Raw genomic sequence first — 19,052 nt, 5'->3', positions numbered from 1 at the left:
CATGTTGCCTTTCGTCTTTAACGCAAGGCGATAGTTTTGCCGAACAACAAATGAATTGAACGTTGAGCAGTTTTCTCTTCAGCTCCGCTTCTGAAAAGTAAGTGACACCTTTGATTACAGAAAACAAGTGATCGTTTTATGTCACAGCACAGTTTAAATGAATGACTCGAGCTCAAACGTACTGTTACCGTGTTGTGATGACAGTTGAGTCGTGTTTATTCACGTGCTTCTGTGGTCGCAAACAGTCTCGTGTTGAACTGTGTTGTAAGTATGGCGAGTCGTTCTAACATCAAACAGCTAGTCTGGACATAAAGAAGTGTTAAAAACAATGGTAATTCAGCTCTTCTTAGTCAAAATGAACACCTCATCGTTGGATAATACCACCATGTTCACCCACTGTAGAGACAGTGGAATGTCCCAAATATGCAAACCGGTAGAACATCTGTAAATATAAAGCTCATTGTGTAAATACTCTATATACTCCGCATACTCACTGTCTCAATATTTAATTTCATTATACATTATTTACATATTCATACATGTTTGAATGCATCTTTGCTGGGTTACCTTTACTTATGACTACTATCTCTTCATATCTAATTTTATTATCTTATAGTATTCTTCATATCCACAACTATATTTATCCCTGATCACTCTTTACTTTTTTGTCATCATATATCTTTTTAAGTTAAAATGTAACCAAATTCTGAATATTAATAATACCAGGTTGAGATATCTACAATTTAATCCTGACTAGCAATAATTTCAGGAGAACAGAAGATATCATGAACTGGAATTAGTCAGAATTAAATATCTCTAACTGTATTTGTATTTAGGTGGGGATATCCACATTGTATTGTATTAATGACATGTGTAATGACAACTCCACACACATAAAAGGAAAAAGTGATGTCATTCATTTCCACTGAAATTGTCACCTCAAATAAGGTCTCTTAAGAATTGAAGTTAAAGAGCCATAGTTATAGTTTTTAATTTTACAGTTGCTTTAAATGTAATATTAGTGATGTTTTATTGACCGTACAATTAATCAATTTTGTCCCATTATTTGATAACGAAAAATATTTGATCACTTGTAAACCTTATCTGCTGGCTGATTGTTTTTAGACGCCAACACATCTCGTGTAAATTAATATCCTTGGGGGTTTTCTCTTCATACAAATCAAACAATTTTGAAGACATCAACTTGTCCATTATTCTATGATTCCGTTTCTCACTTTATTAAAAGTTGATCAATGAAAGTCTATTAGAAAACAAACAAAGATGTGTGTCTTGATATGAGTGATTTATTTCTGGGGTGTTTTTGTATTTGATCATAATAAACTGAATGTCTCTGTTCTTTGGCTTGTCTGACAAAATAAGCTGTTTGAGCAGGTTACTACAGCACAGGAAGGTGGAGCTAATGAGTTGAAAGCCTGTTGTGTGATCAAAGATAATATTTCTATTGGTCTGTCTTCCTCTTAATAGTATATTAATAGACCCACTAAAACAATCGTCTTTTCTGTTCCCAGCGCAGTCATGAGGAATCTTTGGTCCAGGTGTGGTGTTTTTGGTTCTGTGACTGCAGCCTTTGGCTCGGTGCTGTGGTCACAAAAATCCACCGACTCAGAGCCGGCCGCTCTGAGTTCCACCTACACTGACACAAATTCCAGTTCTCCTTACAAACTGAAACTGGTCCAAGTCCTGTTCCGACATGGTGCTCGAACCCCGTTAAAGTCAATACCTGATGTGATAGAGGTAAGGCTCTTCTTTCATGTCTGTTTCATCAGCTTTTTTAAAAAATACATGTGGTATCGCTGCCTCATAATCTGTGTCTGTGAATAACAATTCATTTTTGGGGCACATCTGTCTCGTCAAAGGCCCAGTGGGTGCCGACGCTCTTGGAGCCTCCAACACACACTAACATCAACTATGTAGTGACAGACCTTCATGGCGGCCCCAGGCCCCCAGCTCCCATAGAAGACAGCTATCGGGCAAACACACTGACGGTAAGTAGGTGATCTTTGCACTGTTAAATCCGCCGTATAAGAAAAGTGAAGATGGAACTAACTGTAATTAAGTCTGTGATTTTTGGAAGGTAATGGCTTAATAATGCAGGTCGCTGGAGCCAATCCCAGCTGACATAGAGCGAAAGGCAGAGTACACCATGGACAGGTCGCCAGTCCATCGCAGGGCAAACACGGAGACAAACACGCTCACAGTCACACCTACGATCAGTTTAAAGACAAAACCCACGCATGCACACAGGGAGAACATGTAAACTCCACACAGAAAAGCCCTCCAGTTGAACCCGGGATTCGAACTGACTGGGATTTCGACCTTGCTGTAACGCAGCAGTTCACCGCTGTGTGACCCATGGCTCATAAAATAAGTGAATCACTGTGCTTCCAACAAAGACCATTGTCCAGCCTTTGTTACAGCAGATATGCAGACATGTTGTAACAGGTGTAATGATTAATGAAGGTGTGATGTAGGTGTGACTGGAATCTGGTATAATTTACTTGAACACTTGCTGGGAGTCATAGACAATGTTGTTTTCATCTGTGCTTTTCTTTTTTATGACAAGATAATATCTGTTAATAGATATTGATAGTGACAAGTGATTTATAGAGTCACAAAATGGGAACTGCTCCCTGTGGGTATAGAGAAAGCTGCACTCGTTTTCATTCATTGAGTCAGATGTTTTTTTTCCTCCCTCTAGTGGACACTGATATTTACTACAACGACAGCATACAACATAGGACTATTAACCAAGTTCATTCATTCACAATCTTTCTCAATGTAATTGCTCTGGATTGTCTATAGAACGGTCCAGTGAGATGGTGTCCGATAAGCTGGTCACTGTGTCCATGTAGATGTCCCTGTTTTTCCCAGATAATGCAAAATCCTACAATATGCATTTCTGCCACACTTGTGCTATGTTCACTTTGTGTTCCTGTGAGTAAAACTTGATCCTGTTTGCTGCTTTTTACAGGGCGGCACATTTCCTGGTCAGCTAACCACACTGGGCATGCAGCAGTTGTATGAGCTGGGCAAGAGGCTAAGGACAAAATACATTGAGGAGATTCCCTTCCTCAGCTCCACTTTTATCCCAGCTGAGGTCTAGTAAGTGTTGTACATCATGATGGGAAGACAAAGAGTATGAGCATTTATCTGTACTGTACAGTGACATTGGGTTTACAAGTGCAGCACAAAGGATATCAGCTTAAATGCTTTGCTATTTTGAAGTTGGCTGCCGTCCATGACCTCTTATTTTTCCTCATCTTTAGTGTGCGCTCCACTAACATTGTGAGGACCATTGAATCTGCCAAGTGTCTGGTAGCAGGGCTGTTTAAGCAAAAACAAAAAGGTAGAGTCGAAACCTCTACATGGCATGATGTTATTTATTCTGGTCTATCTCACCTGTGTGTGTAATTCTCTGCTCTATTTGAAGGAATCGTTCATATAGAAACTACAGATGCAGAGAATGAAATTCTGTATCCAAACTATCACGGATGCCAGCTGCTCAAGATCCTTAGCAGGTACGCGGGGTAGATTTTCAGTTTCCAAGCTCACTGTCAAGGCCCAGACCATCTTTTGCATTCGCCCCACACAACTGGGATCGTGAATAATGTGTTGTGCAAAATTATGAGCAGAGTTGAGATGCCTCTGACAGGTTGTCATGGTGTATCTGTGTTCTGTGCAGACACCGCTGGGCAGAGTCGTCCACTCTGCCAGACATTGCAGCAGACCTGCAAAGCATCCAGGATGCACTGGGCATCCCTGCTCACCAGTCTATCAACTTCATCCTCATTAGGGACGACATGGTTGCCAGAGAGGTGACGCTGCCGCATCATGACTCATATGGCTTTCATTAGGTCTCAACACAAGCTATCAGAATACATACGAATATTATTAAGACTTAGCCTTGACTGCAGCCCAGCAAACTGCTCGTTCTGTAGAAATGAAATAAAGGTAATTGTTGATCTAATAGCAAAAATAAACAAGTGCCAAGGTTTCGTCATCAGGCATAATTGAAGACATTTTTTTAAATACATGTAAAGCATCTTTTACAAAAAATCAATTTGCGTCTGGAAGGTTGAATAATTTGGATAATAGCTGATTTTAGAGAAGTGATTTTCTTTTTACTCACAAGCCAAAGCTAAATACAGATAAATGCATCACATGTCTTAATACAGCCATATTCCTTTTAAACAGAAGATGAAGCAACAACAACATTTTAGTTTCAGCTTGACCATTTTTCTTGTCTGTGTCCAACAATAGGCAGAATTGTGGTTAACAGTCATGGGGGTAGAGAACAAAAACAAGTCTCTAATGTTGTGTCTTATTTGTGCACCTGAACAGGCCCATGATCTGCCCTGCCCACCAGAGCTGGACACATGGAGGAAGACAGTGGAAGAGAGAGCTGTCGATACAATATGTTATGTCTATGAACCCAGCAAGAGGTGAGTTTAAACACATGATGGACTTTTTGTAAACGTGTAGATTTTGAGGTTCAACAATAATTCAGGATCGGTGTGGAAAAGGAGAGTTTATCAGTTCAGTCCAGGTCATCTTTTATTCCTATGCTTTGTTTTTGGCAGCGAGAACCTGCAGCTGTGTGTGGGACCACTGCTGCACATGATGTCAACCAACATGGAGGAGAAACTACAGGGCAACTCATCGGAGACAAACAGGTTGGACGCCTCAGGATGAACACACCCATTCTTGCACATACTCGGCTGTGTTCAGTCCACTCATTGTCCTCTATTCAAATCCTTTCTCAAACAGAAAGCTGTTCTTGTATTCTGCACACGACACAACTTTGGTTCCCTTTCTGATGGCTCTGGGGATTTTTGACATGAAATGGCCTCCGTACGCTGCTGATATCACCCTGGAGCTGCATCAGCACAGAAAGACCAATGAGGCCTTTGTTAAAGTGTCATACAATGACCAGGTAAGGGGTGAGAATAAGTCTACATTTTTAAGCTGTTGTGTCTTCTTCTTGCTTGTATGATTTACTCAAATTCCTTGTCTTTCTTTAGGATCAACTTATTCCAGGTTGTAGTGGAGTCTACTGCCCCCTGCAGGACTTCAAAAAGGCTGTTTCGGCGTACTCCCTGAGTTTAGAAGACCACCGGTCACTTTGTAACAGCACTGAGGGCTTAACCAAGCCCTGAACCCTCAACAGACCTTTACGTGTGGAAACAGTGTCACCAGTGACATTTAGCACTGATACTTGCTTCATCTTCAGTTTTCACACCATCCAGCCTCCATTTATTGTTTTACCTCACTGTCAGACTACACTGGACAAGTTATACTGTAGCCATTTTTAGAATCAAAGTCTACCTCTCCATATGAACACTGTAATAAAGTTTATAGCTTAGCGGAAATGTAACACAAAACACTGGTGAAGCACAACAGCACGATGCATAGATCATGCAGGAACAGATGCACCAGCACAGTGGCCTTTTGTGTTTTGCTCTATGTCGAGATAAATGTGGCTGTAGAATATTGGCATGTGTAAATCAGTCAAGTTATTAATCACAAAAGAAATTTCATTGGCACCCCCATTAGATGGCAAATAGATGATTTAGATGAAGTTCTTTCCTATAATGGCTGGACTTGAAAGAGTTTTACTAATGGTTCTTGAACATGGTTGTGTCCAGTTTTTCTGTAATAAAGAAAATGTCACCCATTGAAAAGGCATGACTTGATTTGTGACAACAGTTGAGGCATGAACCAAATCATGCTTTGCTAAGATAAATGGTTGTTTGAGCTCTTTTTGGAATTTGTTGACAAGAAAAATACAGAATTCTTCAGACGTCTGTCTCATCAGAGTTCAAATCATTGCCATTTAGTTTTACACGCAGTATTGAATACTGAAGTTTGAACTACATGTCACCGTAACAGGCTGCATCTAATTGGTGATGCAGTTAATTTGCCAGTTTAATTGAGCTCACAATCACATCTTGTATCCAGTCGTTTAATTCCTCAAGGGAATACAAAGCATTTTATGTGCTGTATCTGGATTTTAAGATGCGCACAAAGCAGGTTGTACATTAGTGTGTGGATGGAATGTTTTGATAAGTAGAACAGGCTGAAAGGGATATATTGAGTGACTTTCTTTTAGATTGCTGCCTTACAGAGACTTGTTGGGAATACAGTATATTTATGCATAAACACATGCAGTTCTACATTGTTAGAATTAATTATCATACCTCATTGTTGGGAGTTTGTAATGACCTGCTGCTTTCTAATTATATGGTTGATGAGGCATAAATAAATACATTTGATCAATGTAGTTTCTTTTTTGGTTCAATTCTACCAGTCGATTAAACAACCAGGTTAATAGAGTTAAAATATGTCAAAGGTGTCCTCAAACAGCTCCCACTGAAGTACCTCCTGATAACATGCCAACGTAGAAAATAGTGCATCTTGGGACAACTCGCTCTGGCTGAACATTGGTACTGTAAGTTGTTTTGACATTTAGAATGACGAGACATGAACTAGTCTGCATAATTGACTAGATGTGAATAGCCAGTAGACGCATGCACACATACACCACACTACATGGACAACATGTATATACCAAAACAATATCTTTTATTTGTAGTCCATCACCACAGCCCTGGTAGGCTATTCTGCACCAAAGCCAATGGAGAAACACATGACAAGCTTATACAATAGAGAAAAGAGAGGAAGTCAACTGGATGGTAAGCAGTACTTGTTTACATTTCTGCACGTCTCAGTGTGGACACCACACCTGCTTTACTAATTTTTTTTTTTTACCAGATCTACCTAGTTCTAGTTCTATAATACCTGGCATACCTGCTGTGGCATTGGGCCACTCCTGTCCCATTCTGCTGACCATTGGGGGTTTATTGCTGTGGGAATGATTATTACCCAGAGTCAACAAGAGAGTCAAAACAAAACAGGAACACAACAGGAACAAGAAGAACACACAGTACATCTGGGTATTTGCAGTATTATTCACACTGGCGAACGTCGAGTCCTGAAAGTTTTAGAGCACCACATCAACTATCATCCACAAGTTCAAATGGAGACAAGATTATCATTGTGCTGCAAAGCTGCCAGGATCCTCACACATAATGTGTTGCTCTTAATGGTAAAAACGGAGAAAAAAGACGCTTTCTACAGACGGTCCATGTTTGTGCTTTTTTAATAATACTATTATCTTAATGAGGTCATAGTTTGGTTTGTTATACACTGGAGTTACAAAGGAAATTAAAATAGACTAAAATTCGAATAGCCCACCAATGGTAAACAGTACAGTATTTTAAGGGGGCATTCCTCCCCCAGTGAAAGTTGGGTAAGAGGAGTTGAGAGGTCACTGATAGAATGCCTATACATACAGACACATACATACATACCACACAAACATACAGTCTGTCAAACACTCGTACACATTCTCACACGTATATACTGTACAGAAACAGTCAAAACAATGGAGCGAGAGACAAGATGGAGTTCCACTAAAGTCTTCACAAAGCACAAATTCTTCTTATTCCGTTCTCTTGTTCCATACCACTTTGATGACAAATTTGTTTTTTAATTTTGAAAAAAAGTAGACATATACTGTAGCATCTCCACGCTGACTTTTAGTTAGGTTGATTCCTCTTTGATGATGAAGTCATCGTTATAGTCAGATAATCAAAAAACACAACAGTCTTGCAAATTTGATGCACAACAATCCCATACATTCTGAAGTTCATGAGTTCAAAATTCAATGTTCTTGTGGCAAAAGTACTCCAATCTGGGCCTGTCTGAGTCTCCATTGGAAAAGTTCCCACAGGACATTACTGCTGCGTATTATACTTCCTTTATTTGAGTCCATAAGAGTTTTCTGGACACTCAATAAATGCCATGACCTTTACTCCAACCTTGCATTTTGTCCAAGAACATTCTAGATACAAGGTTTTTTTTCTGTTAGATTAGAACATTCCAGGGCCCGGACTGAATCCCATGTCCATGTCACGTGGCCTCATCTGACCCCCCATCATCATTGTCTGCTGTGGGGGGCCACCCATGCCCTGCAGTGACATCATCATGTTTGGTGAACCACCAGGGCCTGGGTGGGCCATTTGTCTCCCCTGCATCATCCCTCCCGGACCCCCAGGGGACATCATCCGGTGCTGGGGGCCCATCATGCCTTGACCCATGAATCCCGGTGGCCGCATTGTGTTGTGGCCAGGGTTACCCATTGGCATATCTTGAGGGCCCATTCCCCCACCAGGGCCCCCAGGCATCCCCCCCATCCCCTGCATGGACATTCCCATCCGTGGTGGTCCGTCACCCATCATGCCCTGCATGGGGAAGCCAGAAGGGTGTGGAGGTTTTCCCCCAGGGTTATCTCCTCCACCTCGGGGGAAATAAGACAGAGTTTGGCTGGGCTTCTCTGATGGGATTATCCTGGACAGGTCAAACTCAGGTATGCCAGACGCTCCCGGCCGCATCACCTCATGAAGATCTGCATCACTGAATCCACCTTGCATGTTGTTGAACTCTGGCCCGCCTGGGGTATTGGGCTTGCACATACTCCCATCACCCCCTCCACCATGAGGCATATTACCCATTCGTCCTCCCATAGGTCCTCCCTCTCCTTGGAAGCCCATGGGATGGCCAGGGAAACCTTGAGGACCAGGACCATTGTGTGGGGAGAAGGGACCTTGCTGGGAAGGAGATTGTGTTAGGGGGTATCCCTGGCCTCGATGAGGGTAACCCATGCGTCCTTGGGGCATCATTTGAGGGTTTGCCATACCAGGATCTTGAGGATTCTGTGGTATCATCATGCCATGGGGCATCATGCCTGGGCCCATATTAGGGGCATTTGGGGAGGGCATCTGTGGAGGCATGCCATGAGAGAGGGGCTGGGATCCCATTGGATTCATACCCAGAGGACTGAGGGCAGGCATGGGTCCAGCATTTCCAGGTCCCATCATACGTGGATTGCCTTGGTGGTTCATTGCCATACCTGGATGGGAAACATCAAAACAAATTTTCAAAAGTTCATCAAAAGAAAAGTGTATACACAAGGTCTTACTTAGGTGAAACTGAAACTGGTGGAACTCAAACTACAGATTTAACAACAAACAAAAAACATTTGTTACCATTATTGTTCGCTGAAGGCAGGTTAGGGGAGCGAGCTGGAGGCGAGTCATCATCAGAGCTGGCAACTGTCTTTATGGCATCATGGTAGAGTGGGGTGGAGCTGGGCATTGCAAACTTGGACATGCGTGACATCATGATGGAAAGAGGATTCTGGGATAGTGTTGGCTCAGGTGGTATGGTGTACGGACTGCCAGAGGGGACGTTGCCAGGGTGGGACATGGAGCCAGATGGAGCCCCTGATGAAGGAGGGGCTGAGGGAGGACCATTTCCCCCTGAAGGATGAAATGATAAGAATAAGTGCTAAGACAAGAATATTGTGAACTTTATTTAGTTAGAATATTCATTCTTTGTTTTGTTAGTAATAGTGATGTCACTTGTTATAGTCCAGTGACCATGGGAGGAAGCCACAGGACCACAACCATACAGAAGTGTCGACCTAGGAGGGACGCACCTTATTGACACTGCACACTAATTTCTGTTGTTTAGTGAATAATTGAGTTTTGTCTGGGAGACATATCTCGTGAGATATGAGCTGGTGTGACTTTTTTGCAGTCTGTAATATTTTAGTTTTGTGGACTTGTTTTTTTCTATTTCAAGAGGTTAAAAATCTGAGTTTAATTTGAATATTTTTAAAGTAATATAAACAATCACCGACACCAAACTTTGCTAAAAAAATTAAACTCCAATATTTATATATTATTATAATATTATAATATAAGTTGAATAATGTTATGTGCAAATTTAAATTTAAATATTGAAAGAAGAACAGTAGCTGATAAGTTGATTATCACAGAAAAGGGAAGAACATACCTTGCTCCATATTTCCCATCATGTTTGGTGAGGTGATACTCAGGGGGGGCTTCCCCCCCTGAGATGGTACTCCTGGACTCTGCATGGGTGGTTTTGGTGAGGGGGCCCATCCAGGGGAGGGGTTAGGAAGAGAAGGAGACCTCATATGAACTGGAGAGGCACCTGCTGATCCCATCATGGAGTGGGGGGACTTCATTGGTGCTGAAGCTGGAGGAGCTGGAGGGGCATTTGGGCCAGTGGGACCAGTGAGCATGCCGGCCAGCTGGGATGGTGTCTGAGGTGACTTAAGGTTTCCCGAGGGAGAGCCCATCATTGGAGACTGCACTTGCCTCAGAGGTGGGGACTTGAGTGGGTTGACACTGGGAGAGTTCCCCCCTCCTGCTTGGACATTCAGATCTGCTGGCTTGCGGCCCCTTTGACCTTGTGAAGGGGCACCAGCAGAAGGGAGGTGATTCATACGACCATTACCTCCTGTTGGTGTAGATCTGTGCTCTGGACCAAAGGCTTGGTCTGCATGTGGACCCCTCATTACTCCAGGACCCCCTGGGAAGGGCCGCCCAGGCCCCATAGGAAAGTCTCCAGGCTGTGTCTGCTCAGGGAAGACAGGACCCTGCATGGGCCTGCCTTGTGGACCCATGTTTTCCATTTGAGGTCCCACACCTCCCCTCATTCTCATCATCTCGTCTGGACTCATATTCATTGGAGCATCTCTTAGTTTGGAAGGGTGCATATGCGGCCCAGGGCCAGGACCCATGCCAAACTCAGGCCCCATTTCCCTGCCCCCCATTCCCTGGAGCCTTGATGATGGACTCATAGGACCATCACCTGGCATTCTGGGAAACATACCCATTCCATTCCCGGGTTCCATTCCACCTCTTTGATGTCCCATCATCCTTTGCATATCCATCATCATCCCAGGAGGGAGGACCTTCTCTCCCCCCATCCCTTGATGAAACATTGCTTCTTGGACTGACTGAGGATTTGGGAAACGTTCACCACGACCCCCTGGACCAGCGAACATCCCCCCTGGTCCTCCAGGAAATCCTCGTCCATCCCCCATCCGGGGAGGCATGTCATCAGGCCAGCCCATTCCAGGCCTCGGGGGTCCCTCCATCTCAGGATTCATCATACCTGAGAAGCCAGGCATCCTCTGCATATGTGGTGGCATGCCTCTGGGGCCAGGGCCTGGGCCGGGGCCGGGGCCAGGACCAGGGCCAGGGCCCATGCCCATGCGTTCTGGATAATGCTCTGGTGGACCACCGGGTCCCCCCCACATCTCTCCTGGGCCCATCTGGTAGGGAGGTGGTGGCCCACGCATCATACCGCGTGGCCCATGGGGATGCATCATCATGTCTGGTGGCAGTGGCCGGTGTTGCATTTCTTGTTTCTTCCTTTTCTCTTCATAAAATTCTTGTTGTAACTTCAACCAAGCCACCTGTTCGGGGGTCATCTGATCTCCTTCTCCACAGACCCCTGGACCACCCATATGTGGGCCCATTTCATCTTGTGGAAATGGTGGCATGTCTCTGGGACCATGTGGTGGGCCAAAAGGCGGACCCTGTGGACGAGGACCTCCTGGCCCACCTGGTGGCCTGAGGCTCTGTGATTGTGCCATCATTGCCTGTAGGGGGCCCTGCTCAGACCTCCGGGGTGCACCATCAGGTCCTCCATCATGCGGTCCTCCATGGGGCTGTGGGGGTCCAGTTTGGGGGGCATCGCGGTCATCAGGAAAAAGCATGCGTTGGATATCTCTCAAGGTCTGCAGGGAGCGCTGCCGATGCTCCAACTGTTCTTGGGATAAACCCTCTGTGTTAGCCTCCATGTTCAAAAGCTCTTGTGCCAGCTGCTGCTGTTGCTGTTGCTGCTGGGGTGTCAGACCTGGTCCACCTGAGCCACCACCCTGCCCTCCTTCACCTGTTGTTGGAGGGTTGAGGCCTGCCTCGGGTTGGGTTACAGGGGCCTGGTCAACTGGAGCTGAATTGTTACTGGGGCTACTGCCAGGAAGATTCTTGGATTCCATGCCTGCAGCGGATGACCCTTCCTGTGGAAGAACACCAGATTGGCTCCCTTGGTTTGAAGACTGGGATGGGGCTGGCTCTGCCATGCCAGGTAAGGATGGTTTGGATCCAGGCTGGTGGCTCTGATCTTGGGCAAGGGATGGGGGCTGCTGAGGAGGCTTAGAGTCATTTCGGAGAGTGCTTGCTGCATTGTTCTTTAAAAAAGGACAGAAACCACATTAAATCATAATATACAAATACCCACAGTCATGTGGATGACTGTGCATAATGTAAATAACAGCAAATCTGTGTCTTTACCAAGAGGAGGTGAGCTTTGTCCTTGCTGTTGGAGATGTTTTTCATGTGGAAGGCAATGATATTTTCTGTGTGGCCAGTTAGAACTGCATCGGCTGCCCTGAGGACAAGAAGGCAGACAGTCAAATACCAGTCATCAGATACAATAAGTGCATGCATATACAAGTGTGCTGAATGAAAGAGTGGTAGATGGAACCATGAAGGTAATCCCAAGGTCAATTGATGAAGCATTCACACATACACCTTCCCCAAGCATCCACATATTTCCTCCCTAATTCCTAAAAGAGAAATGTAAGCTAAATGTATGTGACCTCTTGAGGCTTGTGCTGAGACACAATTTGTGTAGGCTGTTTTTGGTGAAAGTTGGGACTAGTGCAGTACACTTACATTTACAGACAATAAAAACCACAGATAGGGAGTCTGAGTGTGTTTTCTTTTATGTAAAAACATTAATTAAACTATAATTGTATTAGGTAATCTTTCACCAGAACTGATGCTGTCTTTACCTGAAATGCAGCAAGACCTGTTTTAACTTTCCTGCTTAGCTTATAGACTGTGGTCAGAAATCGTAGGGGAGAAATTTCCTCTGGGAGAGAATCTGTAGCTGCTTTGATTTGACACGCTTACTTTTACAAGCAGGTGAAGTACATATGGACACTCAGCACTTAGAGTCTGGACATTTATTTCTTCCAACATGCATATAACATTTCACATCAATACCTTCTTTGTTTCATCCTTCATAAACACACAGACTCAGTGTACTTCAAGTGTTAAATGTCCATTGTACTTGACACAAGTTGGCAAAACTGCACATTGTTTGGTTGCACTGTTCAGTAACAGCAGTAAAAACTCAATTGTTGAAAATTGTGTAGACATGTAAAGATGTAGAAAATTGTGATCAAATTGTGATCAAATTGTGATTGTGTGAGTTTACTGTAAAATATGTTTTGCTATATCGCCCACCCCTAGTATACAGTATGTCTTACCCTTGCAGGATTTAGATATGCAATTACGGCTTGAGTTACAAAAGAGAAGGATGACAACGGTCTCAAACAACACAAAAGGAAACTCAGTTTACTTACTTGTTTGCCATCTCTGTGGAGAAGACGTAAACAAGTTTTGTGCCTGGTTTCTGGCCACTGGCTGGTTCTGTTGTGGAGCCCTGGCCTCCCAGTGTATTGTGAGAAGGTGTGGAGGAGCGACTGAGTCCAGCATTGGAGGTAGAATGTGTGACTGAGTCTTGGGGCTTCACATCGCTGGAGTTACAGTCTAAAGGAACACAACAGGAAAACCATAAATATAGGATCAGAAGAAGCTTATTGGCAATACAGTGGTGGGACACTTAAGGGGCGGTCAGGAGTCAAGTTGATCAGAAGAGGAAGTGCTAAACATGGTTGGATGCACACTTACTGAAGAATCCTTTGTCATCTTCATCACTCTCTCCCCCAGAGCACCAGTCAGCCCCACTGTATGGCTGCCTCCTCTCTGCCACACACATCCTCTTCACCCTGCTACTGTCTGTACACGCACACACACACAAACACCATGATTCATGAGTTTTGTTTTGTTGTTTGTGCAAGTACAAAGTGTATTATACCATTTATCCAACTGTTGCTTTCTCTGGGCAACTTGCATTGTATATGCAATAGAAAATAAATATGTGCCGCACTTTATAACATTTTTAAAATACGCACAATATAGGAACACAAACAACATGGGCTACAATTGGGCAAAATCTGTGCCTCCTCTCCATGTAATCAGGGCTTAATACATTTGATAAACTGCCTTAGTAATAATTACAACACAAACATTACAGACTATAACAGCATAACATTGTTGAAGCACCACAGCTCTTTTCTCTACATGAAGCCTTTTAAGGCATTTCATTACAAACAGAACAAGGTTCAGTAACAAAGCATGAAAGCACAGCTTCTAATTTCTCTCCTAACGCTGTCATAAAAGGTTGTGTATCTTGGCATCTCACCCACCTACCACAGTTCAACTTTTTATCATTGTGAGAATAGTCTCATATTTAAATGTAGCATTTCTGTCCCCAGCTACCATTTAAACATCAGATTAGTCTGACAATTTTTGAATACTTTGGCTTGTACCTTTTTCTTCACTTGTGGGTGTGCCGCTCTCTGGCTGTTCAAACGACTCCACTGAGGTGCTTCTCTCCCTTTTGACCTTAACCTTGGAGCTTGGGCCAGAGGTTAGACCCTGTCCATTCTTTAGCCCCATACCCCCTGCCACATTCTGAGCCCCTTTATTGCCCAGGTTCTTGGGATCACAGGGTGAGGACTGTGATTGGCTGCCAGTGCTCCCTGGTTTCCCCTGATTGGGCATTTTAGAGTCCATCTGGGCGGCAGTAGAGGGGGACATGACAGTAGGTGATCGTACCATGGCCTCCGTCTTAGGTTTAGGGCTGTAAGACAAAAGAATAGAAAAACAACAGGAAATTTAATACTTAATAAATGTTCTGCTTTATTGAGCCGATGTTTTATTTATAGTCCATTTCAACTTTTTAAGCCTCTAAACAAAATGTGTGCTTAAAAAAAACTGTGCATACTTCTAAAAAATGTTTTGTCTTTTTATATTTTCTGCCATTCTTTCAATTTATAAAACACACACAATAAGGGGGAAATGGGGCATATCGAGCGAGAAGCCTGGGGCTTGAAGTTAGGTTACCCAGTAATCATGTTCTGGAATTGGGGACAAACCAGACAGGGGGAGGGGGGTACATACTCAGGTAGTTGGCCATCCATGAAGTCTGATATCCCCCAGCTCCCCACGATAACATGTACCCTTGTTACCCAGAGTGGCACCAAGGAGAAGGACAGGGAGTGGACCAAAAGTAAAACCCTTGTTCTTTCCTTGTTTTTTTTTGTAACCCTTACACTGGGAATTCAGTGGACACAGTTAAAGCTGAACAAACAAGACTGTTGAGAGACAGGCCATCTACAAATTACTGTTGCTTACTAGTTATGAGAGCAGTTCAGGCAAGCAGGACACATCCAACTGGCAGAGAATTCCCTCACCACACCCTAATCTCTTTCTCTGTCTGTCAGTCTCTCTCGCTCATACATAAACACACACTTGTAGCATGAAGAAAATGCCAACATGTTCAGAAAGCACAGCCGCAGCCTAGCACACGGATACAAACTAGAAGAAAAAGGGCAAAGCCAGATTTTTTTTTTAATCCACACAGCTGTTCCCTGAGTCAGCAAAGATCACTTTCAAGCATAGTGGACTCCCCAACCTTAGAACAACTCTGGATCATTCAGGTAAAATAATGGAGCAGGGAAGCTGATCTTAGATACGCATTTACACCCAAACAATGTGACTTAAACAGGTTTACGTCCATGTACACACTCTGTAACAACTTGCCATTGCTGTATGATACCATTGTGGCTGACAAGTAGATCTGAGCTTCATTCCTTTGTGAGCGTAGAGAAAATTTCCCTGAGTTTCCTCTACATAGTCTGATTTTTACCCACAATAAATCCTGCTTGTGAGGTAATGTAAAGCCCTCTGCCAATGAGCAAACTACTGGCCTTAGAAATGGTAGCTCACTATATCTTAATCATTAGATAAGTAAACTTTCTGCAGAGGGACAAATAAAATATGACAGAGGAAAAATGCTGTATAAGGTCCGTAGTTGTGTGTGAACTTGTTACTGATCAGCTTTTTCAAAATTTGAAACTCAGCACATTACACACCTTGCAACTGGTACGATATGAGTTCGCAAAATACCAAACATTGGAATGAAGAATGCACTTATAACTTAACAAACATTCATATCAGCAAAAAAAAGATGACTTGACTTTATTGTGCTGAACTGAAGCAGAGCATGTATTTGCGTGGTCTTACAGTACTATGCAAACGTTTCAGGTCACCACCAGCTTTGTGGTATTTATGTCTGTCATATCCTGTGATTATTGGCATTTGGATTTAAATGATGTGATTAAGGTAGGTCTGATATGAGCAAGCTGTTAATAAATGTAACAAAAAAATAATAGTATAATCACAGGTTTTACCAGTAACATTAATTATTAGGCTTCCACTCCAGGTTTGAGAGAGCGAGGGTCGTGTACTGGATAGTGTTTATTATAAATCTGCATACATATTTATCATATCTTATCAAGTGTTCCGATGATCATTATAGCATTGTTAAAACAACAACTCTTATGGTGGCCTTAGAGCAAGACCTGAGCCTGTACTGCAAGTAGGACAATTTGTGGTTATTAAGGTAACTTCTGGTGCAACTCTGGGTTTTTATAGCTACAATGATGTTTGCTTGACTGTAACACAAATTGCCATGGTATCATGCTAAACACCTAACCCACTTTAAAGCAAGTTAATGTCAGTAAATCAGATCAAAACGTGAAAATGTCAGCAGATGATCTACTAATCAATTAGATCACAAGGAAACAGGGGACATCATTCCAATATGGGACAAAAGAGTTAACAAAATCTGTAGCTAAAAGTACATTTGGGGAGAGCAATTTCACTAAGAGCAATAGATCCATAATAGTTACTATGTGTGCAAAGCTTCTAACAAGTAAATAAAAACACAACTATTATATCCTTATTATATTTTAACAATCAATTTTACAACACAAGGAGACTGAAGACAGATGGAAAACAAAACCAAACCCCTGATGTGTTTTATAATAAAAATGATGTGCACACTGTGTCCCATGATTATAAATTATCATTTCAATGAGACTGACCTCAGACATTGACTGCTTCTCCCCATTCAGCAGCAGAACCAGTCTAACATTACTTATTTTAATGTGCTGCCTTGTTCATCAGACAAGAGCAAAAACACTAATTCCTGTTATGCAATAAGTTTGAACCATTTAATCTACTTGAATGTCACTTGTTTTTCTGGATGGCCAGTGTCAGACTTACTGAAGCCAGATAACTAAAAATATATCCTTGTAGTACAGGGCCCTGATTATCTCTATTTATTCTTTCTTGAACAAATGATTAAGCATGTGTATTTCTCCATTCTCACTATTCCCAACAAAGTGTATTCATATGTTAAAGATGGGAAACGATGCAACTAATCAACCGTTAATAGAACAATGAAGGGCAAATTTTTTGTGTCGTTGACTGTTGATAAAGATGTTGTTAGAGTTATCTGCAGATGCAGAATTCAATTTATTTGAGCTGCTTTCAGACAGGTTGACCTCGGGCAATGTATTCTTAAATCATCCAAAGGAGCTCTGTGTGAAATCGCAAATGTCCACAAAAGTCACTCCAAACGTCCCCTGCCAGCGGACTTCAGATTCCAGATAATGTCCGAGTGAGCCCTCAAGAGACAGCAGGAAAAGGTCTGGATAATTCATAGTAAGCAGGTGGCGAGTGTCCTTTTTGCTCTATGCTCAAATCAGGCACCACCCCTAGTCTGGATGCTTTGACTCAAACAACAATCTCCAGAATATGTTTGGACCCAATTTTCCAGTCATTTAAGTCAAGTTACTGCCTGAAAACTGTTGTGGTGTGCAGTAAAAATGCTGTGCCTCTGTCTGCTCATAGAGTCTGGATTAAATGCACAATATTAATCATTCTATTAACATTCAGATCAGTCACACAGATACACAAACACACGAGTTATTCACTACCATCCCACATCCCTCTGTGTAACTGTATCAGACCCGCATGCTTTCACCTCACCTCTGTGTGTTGGTGGACGGGGAATTCTTTAGCCTATTGGGGTGCATTGATGGGGGTCCCAGGACTACAGAACAGGGTGGAGTGATCAGCTGGTGAGGACTGCCTGTGTGCGTGAGCGGTGCTTTGGCGCGCACGTTCCTTGAGCCAGGAACAGGATTCCCGATGTTCGAAAGGCTTCCCCGACTGTCCTTTGCCTCTTCACGCTCTTTCTTTCCTCTCTCCTTCTTATTGAAATGTGTCGCTGCTGTACCTGCCGCCGCTGGCCTCTCCTCTTGGACCTCCAACATTCTCTCTATGTCCTTGTCTGTGTGGATGTGTGTGTGTGGATGCGTGTGTGTATATGTGTGTGTGTGAGTGAGTGAGTGAGTGAGTGAGTGAGTGAAAAAGTGTAAAAACAACAATAGTCCAGGCGTCTTTTCTTGTTCGGGGTGTATTTATGAAACTCCCCCCAAGGGGGCTTTCATCGGCCCTTGGGCACACTGTTGAGAGAAAGAGAAAAAAGAAAGTTAAGAAAAGCACAAGCTTACAATCTATCAGTGTAAGCTTGAAACGTGGCACAGCAAATAGAGCACAGCTATTGTATATGTAAATGGTAAAACCTGTTTCCTGCAGTGACCAAAAGTCTTAGGCCACCATTTTGTCTCTATCAAATTATTGGAACACGTTCAGAAAATATTGCAAACGTGAATGAAGTTTCTATAGATTAAAGTGTCAAATATTTAGTGCTTGGTCCTCCTAAACCTGGGGTGGAATCCTAATTAATTTTACTGGTAAAACCTGTGTCAGATGAAGTCAGCTTGCTGACATACAAGAAATTTCAACTTTCAGTCACAATCCAAATGCCCAGTTCCAGTGCCCCAGGGATTTTGCATAGTACTGTATGTTGAGAAAACCACCTGTGCTTATAGGTTTTCACAGTAAAACTCTTGTGCAGCATAATCACCATCTACACTGTTCTGTGTGCCTGGTATTACAAGTGTACTGAACAAACATACTGGGTAAACACACCAAGAATTCAGAGCTGCCAGTTTGCAACCCTTTTCATCCCTCCACTGAATCCTTAATGGAGCAGGAGCATTAGAACTGGCCAAGAATAGTTCATAATATGAGGTACGCCAT

The 19,052-nt window shown here is 43.0% G+C and overlaps 2 protein-coding genes across 3 annotated transcripts; one reads left to right on the top strand and one right to left on the bottom strand.

Annotated features, from left to right (window-relative positions):
* Positions 1-32: 32 nt before the first annotated feature.
* Positions 33-6,301, top strand: acp6 (acid phosphatase 6, lysophosphatidic). Of its 2 annotated transcripts, none has more exons than XM_044052125.1 (11): positions 33-97; positions 1,535-1,755; positions 1,878-2,006; positions 2,993-3,123; positions 3,288-3,367; positions 3,452-3,539; positions 3,704-3,836; positions 4,363-4,463; positions 4,602-4,694; positions 4,789-4,954; positions 5,043-6,301. In XM_044052125.1, exons 2-11 carry the CDS (start codon positions 1,537-1,539, stop codon positions 5,175-5,177), a joined length of 1,275 nt encoding a protein of 424 aa, XP_043908060.1. In that variant the 5' UTR covers positions 33-97; positions 1,535-1,536; the 3' UTR covers positions 5,178-6,301. The 2 variants fall into 2 exon arrangements, with proteins under 2 accessions (XP_043908060.1, XP_043908052.1); XM_044052117.1 differs by having other exon boundaries at positions 34-97; positions 1,530-1,755.
* Positions 6,302-6,582: 281 nt separating this feature from the next.
* bcl9 (BCL9 transcription coactivator) lies at positions 6,583-18,445 on the bottom strand. Its single transcript, XM_044052106.1, has 8 exons — positions 17,934-18,445; positions 14,363-14,676; positions 13,662-13,769; positions 13,334-13,520; positions 12,255-12,351; positions 9,940-12,151; positions 9,129-9,401; positions 6,583-8,992 (listed from the first exon to the last, which is right to left on the bottom strand). The coding sequence occupies exons 1-8, from the start codon at positions 18,218-18,220 to the stop codon at positions 7,953-7,955; spliced, it is 4,518 nt and encodes a 1,505-aa protein (XP_043908041.1). The 5' UTR covers positions 18,221-18,445; the 3' UTR covers positions 6,583-7,952.
* Between the last annotated feature and the right edge of the window lie 607 nt (positions 18,446-19,052).

This window comes from Solea senegalensis, linkage group LG2 (genome assembly GCF_019176455.1).
Source record: "Solea senegalensis isolate Sse05_10M linkage group LG2, IFAPA_SoseM_1, whole genome shotgun sequence".
Classification (NCBI taxonomy): Eukaryota; Metazoa; Chordata; class Actinopteri; order Pleuronectiformes; family Soleidae; genus Solea; species Solea senegalensis.
This window is presented reverse-complemented; position numbering and strand designations above follow the sequence as displayed.

Bases quoted from the DNA above. Each gene is read 5' to 3' on its own strand.
- acp6 (XM_044052125.1), top strand. From the start codon at position 1,537: ATGAGGAATCTTTGGTCCAGGTGTGGTGTTTTTGGTTCTGTGACTGCA. The intron at 1,756-1,877 runs GTAAGGCTCTTC...GTCTCGTCAAAG, and splicing joins CAATACCTGATGTGATAGAG to GCCCAGTGGGTGCCGACGCT. The intron at 3,124-3,287 runs GTAAGTGTTGTA...CCTCATCTTTAG, and splicing joins TTTATCCCAGCTGAGGTCTA to TGTGCGCTCCACTAACATTG.
- bcl9 (XM_044052106.1), bottom strand. From the start codon at position 18,220: ATGTTGGAGGTCCAAGAGGAGAGGCCAGCGGCGGCAGGTACAGCAGCG. The intron at 12,352-13,333 runs GTAAGTAAACTG...TCTTGTCCTCAG, and splicing joins TCCACAGAGATGGCAAACAA to GGCAGCCGATGCAGTTCTAA. The intron at 9,402-9,939 runs GTATGTTCTTCC...TTCATCCTTCAG, and splicing joins GATGGGAAATATGGAGCAAG to GGGGAAATGGTCCTCCCTCA.